The sequence below is a fragment of the Octodon degus genome, unplaced genomic scaffold (genome assembly GCF_000260255.1).
Source record: "Octodon degus isolate 3935 unplaced genomic scaffold, OctDeg1.0 scaffold00130, whole genome shotgun sequence".
Taxonomy (NCBI): Eukaryota; Metazoa; Chordata; class Mammalia; order Rodentia; family Octodontidae; genus Octodon; species Octodon degus.
The window spans coordinates 3,585,790-3,594,777 of NW_004524706.1; the positions used below are offsets into that span (position 1 = coordinate 3,585,790).

The 8,988-nt window shown below is 48.1% G+C and overlaps 1 protein-coding gene across 1 annotated transcript; it reads right to left on the reverse strand.

The window, feature by feature from the left end:
- Positions 1-8,266: 8,266 nt before the first annotated feature.
- LOC101571396 (proteasome subunit beta type-3) lies at positions 8,267-8,988 on the reverse strand. The gene has a single exon (XM_004641089.2). The coding sequence runs from the start codon at positions 8,927-8,929 to the stop codon at positions 8,312-8,314; it is 618 nt and encodes a 205-aa protein (XP_004641146.1). The 5' UTR covers positions 8,930-8,988; the 3' UTR covers positions 8,267-8,311.

Genomic DNA, 8,988 nt, shown 5'->3' on the forward strand with positions numbered 1-8,988 from the left:
AAGGAAAGGAAAGAAGGAAAGGAAAGGAAAGGAAAGGAAAGGAAAGGAAAGGAAAGGAAAGGAAAGGAAAGGAAAGGAAAGGAAAGGAGGGATGGGAGAGAGAAACAGAGATATACTGAGACCTGGTCCTGGCCTTCAGGTTGTGAGCAGTGAGGGCTTAGCAGACTGCATATTCAGAATGTCTTCAGAAACAGCACAAGCTGCTGTGACTGAAGTTTAGGAGGAAACGAAGGTAGGAGAAGGCCGGAGAACAAAGCTGGCCAGTTGTGCAAAGTCTTTTTTTTTGGCGGAACCGGGGATTGAACTCAGACTCTTGCGCTTGCCAGGGAAGCACTTATTCCACTGAGCCATCTCCCTGGCCTCCTGTGCAAAGTCTTGAAAAGGTCATTTCCTGTGAACAATGTTGAAATAACTGGGGAAAACTCCAGTTCTCACACCACAAGGATCTATACCCTGAGACAAGCTACATGGCGGCCAGCTTTCCTCCCTTTTCCTCTGCTCGCATCACCTGTCAGCTTCCACAAAGGGCTCTGGGAACCCAGACAAATCAAGTGATTTTAGCTTCCTTGAGCTGAACAAGGACAATTATTCCTTGAAAGTCATTAAATAACATTACAATGTTGAACACTGTTTCTTGGGCTCCCAAGGCCAGCCACAGAAAGACCTCTGACACACCAGTGAGCCCTTATGGCAGAGTGGAAGATCACTCTTCAGAACTGGCTCATCTCTGGGGAGGAAGGTCTAGGAAGCTGGTAACTTCATAGTTTCATTCATCCATTTCTCCACTGCCTCTTCAAGGTAAAATGCCACTCTAGTCTAACAGGAAATTACTGTGTGTCTACCCTGAGAAAAGATGGCCCATTCCAGGCTGGGGAGACGGCTCAGCAGAATAAGCACTTCCCTGGTAAGTGCAAGGATCTGAGTTCAATCCCCAGTTCCACAAAAAAAAAAAAAAAAAAGATGACCCATTCCCTCACTCCAACATGACTGCTCAGCTCAGCTGTGAAATGAGGGTGATGTACTTCCGATTCAAAGTTTTAGGGGCTGGGGAGATGGCTCAGTGGAATAAGCGCTTCCCTGGCAAGCACAAAGGCCTGAGTTCAATCCCTAGTTCTGCAAAAAACAAAACAAAGTTTTAAAGTTTTGTTTTAGCTTTGGAATAATTCTGTGTGTATGGGGTGGGGGTGGGGAACCCTGAGGGAGTAGAGCCAGATGTTCTTTATTATTATTGTTGTTGTTGTTGTTGTTATTATTATTTTGGTACCGGGGATTGAACTCTAGACCTTGTGTTTGCCAGGCAGGCCGTTATGCTACTGAGCTATCTCCCTGACCCCCAGATGCTCTTAAATGCTAGGCAGACTGTACCACTGAGCTATATTCTCAGCCCTGGAATCTGTTTTTCCTTCAGTGGAAATCTTTGTAATGTACCCAGTTGGAGATTTTCTCCTTTCCTGACCCCTCCACTCTAAAAGGCTTCTGAGCTACACCTACAGCCATAAGGTAGGTTTTGAAGCTACCAATTTAAAACTACTATTTTAAAGCTACCAATTTAAAGCTACTATTTCAAAGTTCCAAATCTACTGCACCAGAAAAACCTAGAAATCTTTCAGCTCTCCTCCCAGGCAAGGGAAAAAGGTGAACATGAGTGTTCCTGAGGCTGTTGAAATGAAAGGTTAGTGTTGATTCTTTCTCTGTCAATGGCCTCTCCCAACTTTCTTCTACCAAGAGACAAGATCCCAGGCTGGGAAGCTCTTGGTCCTGAGCTAAACAAGCAGGCTGCATGTGGAATGAGAGAAAGGGTGCCTGCTCTAGCCCCTTCCTAGCAGCTGCCTCTGTGGGCTTCGTAATCCTTCTCCCCCTCCTCACCCTCTGGCCGCCCACCTCTCTTCCACCCACCCCATTCATCAGTAGGAGGGAACCGTATCAGCACAGTCATTCAGGGCCTGACAGGTCTTTTCTGGGTGCCCCCCACATGTAACCACTTAACCCCCAGCACAAAGGGCCAAGCTGAATGAGCTTGGAGCCCGTGGCTCGTGCAGAAGGGGGAGGACTCAATGGGATTTGGGGAGCTGGGTGTATAAACTGCTCTGCTCCAGCAGCCCTCAATGGAAGAGCTGGAGTCCGGGCATGTGCTGAGGGGAGGAGCCCAGCAGCTGCATCCCGCCCCTGAACAATGATTTATTCATTCTCTTGGCACGCACAGAGAAAACAGGCTGGGGGACACGGCCCCACAAATCGCCCTCAGCCTCAGCTAATTCCCAGGGCGATCACTGGGGTTCAGAGCGCCCCTCCCAATTGTAATTTATTACCTAAAGCTTGCCCTGCCTCTACCCTGTAAAGAAACAGCGTGCTTTAATGGGAGCCCTGTAGAAGGCTGAAGGTTAGGCTGCACCCAGTCTCAATCTCTCCCCCTAGATTTCCTGGTCAGGTTTTACTCATGTCCATAGATACTGATGCAGACAAAAATGAGTGAGTGTGGGGCTGGCGAGATGGCTCAGTGGTCTGAAGCACCTACTTGGAACAAGCTTGGCAAAGCACAGAGACTGCGGTTCGATCCCCCAGCACCACATGCCAGCCAGCCCCGCCCCCTGGTGGGCTGAGCTGGCCACACACACACACACACACACATGCACACAATAAATAAATAAATGTTTAAAAAAAAAATGAGTGAGTGAATGAATGCTCATAGCGTGGCCCATCTCAGGACTGCCCTGAGAGCGCAGAGCAGAGACAGACGCAGGAAGCTGGGGAGCACAGAGTGGAAATAAACGACAGGAAATGGGAATGCAGTAAACATTTGCTCCACAAGGTACGGTACTAGCCAGTGGTACTGTATTCGCCATCCCCATTCCTTCCTGTAGCCATCCATGTCTGCCTCCATTTCCCATAGAATCTTCAGGGAAACTTTGGAGATAGAATGACACTAGATAGGCCTCAGTCAAGCTGTGGTGGTGGGCACCAGTGCTCCAGGCTATTCAGGAGATCTCATGAGACAGGAGGATGACTTGAGTTCAGGAGTTTTGGGCCACCCTGGGTAGCATGGTGAGACCTCGCCTAGGAAGGAAGGAAAGGAAAGGAAAGGAAAGGAAAGGGAGGGACAGTGGGAGGGATGCAGCAAAAGAGGTGAAGAGGAAAGGAAAGAGGTAAGCAAAGATTTTCTAAAAGGCCAGGTGGGTGGTTTCGAGTTCTAAAAAGCTAAATTGTGACAAGAATAAATCTGCTCTTGCCCACTCACCTTCATACCGAATGTCACCAGGACCAATTTTTTTTTTTTTTTTTTAAAGAAAATCATCATAATAAATTAAACTAAAAATCAATAATGTTAGCGAAACAGGGAGAGCCAGATGGAAGTGACTGTCCTCAAGACTGGTCCCTGGGCCTCCTGGCCTCGAGCTCATAATTACCTTGTCACACAGAAGACAAATCTATCGTGTGGGTGGTAAGTGTGAGAGGTGGAGACAGGGCAGGGAGGCTGCCCATCTGAGGAGGGGGAAGGGATGCAGTAGGAAGATGGGCTTTCGGTGCTGCAGGTGGAGCAGTTTGAGACTGACAAACCTAAGGGCCACACAGTTTCAAAGAAATTCTTCCCTTGGAGAGACACACTAAGGGACATGACCGTGCCCGATCCTAGAGGGAGGAGGTGAGAGGAGCAGTAGGGAGAAGGCGCCTGGGAAAATCGGGAGAGCAGGTTGCTGAGAGGCTGCTGCCCTCTGGTGGTCAAAAAGAGATACCATCAACAACTCCAACGCTGGAGACACACTGGAAAGCAGGCTATTACTGTCTCAAAGCCTTGTCCAGGGCTACCCCAACTCATAGGTTGGATTCCGCAGGAAACTGACTGCGAGGTACTTCAGTGTGAAGAATTGTTTTAAAAGTGCTTTGAAGGGAGCCGGCGAGATAGCTCAGCGGACTAAGCGCCTGCTCAGGCAAGCACAGGGACTGGGGTTTGATTCAGGGCACCACATAACTGCCAGTCCTGCCCCTAGGCACACTGAGCCAGCCACCAAGACCCGGTGTGGTGGCACATGCCTATAACCCCAGTGCTGGAGAGGATGAAAACAGGAGGATCACTCTGAGTCCAAGATCCTGTACCAAATGCATTTAAAAAAAAAAAAAAAAGGTGCCTTTGAGCTAGGCATGTGGCTCACACCTGTAGTCTCAGCACCAGCTGAGCCAGGAGGATCACCATGAGTTTGAGGCCAGCCCAGGATACATAGTGACACCTTGAAAAAAAAAAAGTGCCCTGGCCCTGAGAGCAACTTCTGCAGAAAGAGGAAAACAAAGCAGGAGGGAGAGAGAAGCCTGCTGCAATATAGGCCTGTGAGAGCCTCTTAGGCTTCCCCACAAGGAATTGTGAAGTTGGAATGGCCCAAGAGGCACAACCGCGAGCAAGATGCTCTGTAGCACAGGTAAAGTCCCAAAGGCGCTAAGACAAAAGCCAACCTGTGGGTCCCACAGCTTGGTTTATGCCCCGGGCACCAGGCTCCAGGTTCAGCGGCACAGTACACAGATCTCAGTTATTCCGGCTGTTACACACGGAGCCTTGGCAATGGTCAACGGAGTCATAAAGCTCATATTCATGGAGTCATTCATTCAACAAGCATTCATTGAGACTTACTAAGTGCCAAGCCTGAGGCAGACACTTTACAATTTTTTTTTTTTTGCTTAATCCTCACAACTGTGGAGCTAGTATTAACTCAGATTATTCAGATGAGATCAAGTTATTAAGTGGCTTTCACAGTCCAATGACACTTTAAAAAATGACACTTACAATGAAACAAGTCCTATTGCGACTGCCAAAGATTCTTCAGGCCACAAAGGGTCTTGGCTGTTCTGTGTGTGTGTGTGTGTGTGTGTGTGTGTGTGTACACATGCAAGTGTATGAACGGGATGGCTTCTTGCTCTTTGTAGCCAGAACATTTCCTCTGTTGCAGCTAAGCCTTGTGCTCCACAGCCTACTGCTTTAATTCATTCCTAATGCTGCCACTGCTGCTGAAGGTAACAGAATCATAGGCTTTAGAACTCCTAGTTGTAGCCACAGAGCAAGGCACTGCTATGCAGGAGGAACCCCGTGGGCCCTCCTTCTCTGGATAGTAGTCAGTGAATACACAATCCTTAACCCTTAGCCTTCCTTAGCCAGCTGGTCGTTGGAGAGGTACAAGGATAGCTTTCCTACTGCCTAACTCCCAGATCTGTGGCAGTTGTTTTAGGACAGGAACATGGAAAGTATACACGGTGGTTTCTGCTCTAGATACTTTCTCGATTACCATGTTTCTCACTGACCTACCTGGTCTGGGAGCAGCCCAGGAGCTGGAGAAATGGAGAAGGCTATCAGCTGCTGTTCTAGGATGGCCCTGACACCTTCTCATTTTGACTTATTAAAATTTTCAGTGTACCCAACCACCAACATGAAGATTTTCATTTTCTCATTTTATTTTATTTTTTTTGGCAGAACCAGGGATTGAACTCAGATCCTTGCACTTGCTGAGCCATCTCCCCGGCCCCTCTCATTTAGATTCTGACCATAAAGAACTTGAAGGAAAAAAAGGGGAGAAGGGATGCTTGGATGTTATGGAATAATTTCTGGGTCTGACTATACAAATACAGACACTCAATACTCCTGCCCTCCCTTACACACACACACACACACACACACACACACACACACACACACAGAGGCATGCACGCTTTCCCTCCTGGGCTCCCAGAACCTAATTTTTCACGTTTGGAAAACCCAGATGATTTTTGCCTGGGTCCATCTGGTTTTCCAAATAACCTGTCTTTTTGATAAATAACGTAAGTTAAATTAGACAAGACAAACAAAGAGAGGGGTGGGCAGTCAGCTTTTTTCTTCTTTCATTCAGCCTCTGAGAAAAAGAGAGAGTAGGCTGAAAACCCCAAACCACAGCTTACTCCCAACAATGCCCCAGCACTTTCTACTTCTGGGTTGGGCCCAGTGACTCTCCAGGCTGGAACTAGGGGATACTTCACCCCTGTCCCCCCTCTTCCCCCTGTCCCTAGTCCATCAGTAATCAAAAACACCAAAGAATGTAGTTCCCTCAACACAAAAGAACCCAGGTATCCAGCCCCACAGCTTCCTCCAATTGCCTTAGGCGGTAGCTGCTTCAAACCCCCCTTCCCATTATGCATCCCACCACAGGGAAGAACTGAATCAATAAACTGAAAATGAAAAACCTTTAAGGTGAGAGAAGGGAGCACAGAAAGAGGCGATAGGGAAGACAGAGTACAGCCCAGTAAGATACCACTAAGGAACAGAAAGATCTGGCACCTTTGTCTCAAAAGATAAAATCTGAGGTTGACCCTAGCCATAGATAGAGCTGTGCCCACTCCCCCCACTAACGTCCAGGCACACCTGCAGCCCTCCATTGCCACCAGTCACAAGTCCCAGCACAACACTAGTCAGTGCTGGCTGCTGGGACAGGCCCACAGGGGTGGATGGTGTAGCTCCACTGAGGCCCACCATCTCCTTCCCACCCAGCCAGAGCACACTGAGGCATTGACTCTGCCCCTTTCTCAGCCTTAAACAGGCATCATCACTTCATACGATGTAGGACCTTCTATCCTAACCACAGTCCTGTGGGCTTAAGCACATCATTTCACATGAACCACTTTTGAGTTGAGGAAAAAAGCTCAGAGAATGACTCGCTAACTTGTAAGCATAAGACAAACAAGGAATTAAAAGTTCCACACACAGCAATCACTACTATCCCACCCTACACTAGAAAGGTTAAGCAATTCAACTCCAAGCTTTTTGGCATTAGTTTTTCCAGATCTTCCAACATGGGTTACTCAACATGTTTTTTTTTTAAATTTATTTATGTGTGTGTGTGGCCAGCTCAGCCCACCAAGGGGCGGGCGGGCTGGCATGTGGTGCTGGGGGATTGAACCGCAGTCCCTGTGCTTTGTTAAGCTTGTTCTAAGTAGGTGCTTTAGACCACTGAGCCATCTCACCAGCCCTCAAAAATGTTTTTCTTGGGCCAAGGTTATAGCTCAGTTGCACAAACCCCTGCCTGGCAAGCACAAGGTCCTAAGTTCAATTCCCAGTACCAAAAAAAAAAAAAAAAAAAAGAAACTTATTTATTGAATAATTTTATGTGCCTGGCATGGTGTTACCTAAATCATATTTTTTCTTTTTCAAACAAAATAAGTTATAGTCTCTTTTTTAAGGAATTTATGGTCTAATAGAGAAAATCAGGCCTCAACAAACATTAAGGTGGCAAACCATAATAGATCCCAAATTTGAGGCCAGCCTGGATTAGTGAGACCTTGTCTCTAATCCCCCAAAATAATCCAAGAATAAGAAACATTAATAGGTGTTATTTATTTATTTATTTTTTTGGTGGAACCAGGGATTTATGAACTCAGGGCCTTGCGCTTGCCAAGGAAGCGCTTATTTTACTGAGCCATCTCCCCAGCCCCTAAATAGGTGTTAACTAATTACAAAAGAGAAAGTATCTCTGAGGAAGTCAGATTTAAGCTAACATTTTGAGAACTGCCAGACAAGGATGTTGGTGGGGAAGGCAGTTCAGAAAGCAGTCCAGAAAATGGGAAGACCACTTTAAAAGGTTCTGAAGCCAGGTCTGGTGGCACACGCCCATAATCCCAGCACTCAAGAGGCTGAGGCAGGACGGCCATAAATGTGAGGCCAGCCTGAACTCCATAGTGAAACCCTGAACTATACAGCAAGACCCTGTCTCAAGAAACAAAAGGAGAGGGGCCGGGGAGATGGCTCAGTGGAATAAGCGCTTCCCCGGCAAGCGCAAGGGCCTGAGTTCAATCCCAGGTTCCGCCAAAAAAAAAAAAAAGGAGAAAAAGACTATGAGGCTGAATGAAAGAGTGGGTCTGAGGTTGGGAAGCAGGTTGGAACTTCAGACAATGCTGGAAGACACTGAAAGGTTTGTTTTGGGTGCTAGGGATTGAATCTAGAGCTTCGTATATGCTGATCCTAGTTTACACCTCTAGCTTTATGAAAAGGCTTTAAGTAAGGGGGGGGGTGCATCCTCCAAATCTGTTTTTTTTTTTTTTTTTTTAAGAATGGAAGGCTACTTTATTTATTTATTTATTTATTTTTTAAATTAATTGTGTGTGTGTGTGTGTGTGTGTGTGTGTGTGGCCAGCTCAGCCCACCAGGGGGCGGGGCAGCTTGCATGTGGTGCTGGGGGATTGAACCGTGGTCCCCGGGCTCTGCTAAGCTTGTTCTAAGTAGGTGCTTTAGACCACTGAGCCATCTCACCAGCCCCGGCTACTTTATTTAAAAAAAGAAAAAGAAAAAAAAAGTTCCAGAACAGTCCTAGACCATCCGGGCCTTCAGGGTCCTGGTGGTGATCTTGTCCTTCTCAATGACGTGGACAACAACGCCCATGCCAGACACCGCGTCACGGTCCACGGCGTTCAGCATGGCTTGGGAGATGGTCTCAAACAGGTGCTCCGGGTCCATGTTGGGCTCCCACAGGGACTCGCACATCCCGTACATCTGCTCCGAGCATGTGCCGCTCACGACAAAATCATCAGTCACCATGGGGCAGCCGATGAGGTCCAGGGAGCAAATGAAGGGCTTGAAGGTCTTGGGGTCCAGCCCCGCGATGACGGGCTCCGTGTAGTAGGGGCCGAACCGCCTCTCGTACAGCAGGTTGGCCACCATGCTCATGAGGGTGTAGGGCTTGATCTGCCGCCCCTCCTTCAGCTCATACAGGTTCAGCCGGAACTTGAGGCGCTGTGCAACTGTCTGGACGTCGGTGGCGAGCCCGGCCAGGCCGATGTACAGCCGGTCCCCCATGGGGAAGATCCTCTGGAAGTCTGTAGTCACCATCTGCGCCTGGATCCCGAAGCGTTTGTCTGCGGCGATGGCCACACAGTTCTTCCCCTTCATGGCCATGACGGCCCCTCCATTATAGGACATTACAGACATGCTTGCAGTAGACTTGATCCCCTTGTCCGCCTCTGCAACTCCACTACACCGGCGCCAGC

Excerpts from the sequence above, each read along its gene's own strand:
- LOC101571396 (XM_004641089.2), bottom strand. The coding sequence starts at position 8,929 with ATGTCTGTAATGTCCTATAATGGAGGGGCCGTCATGGCCATGAAGGGG.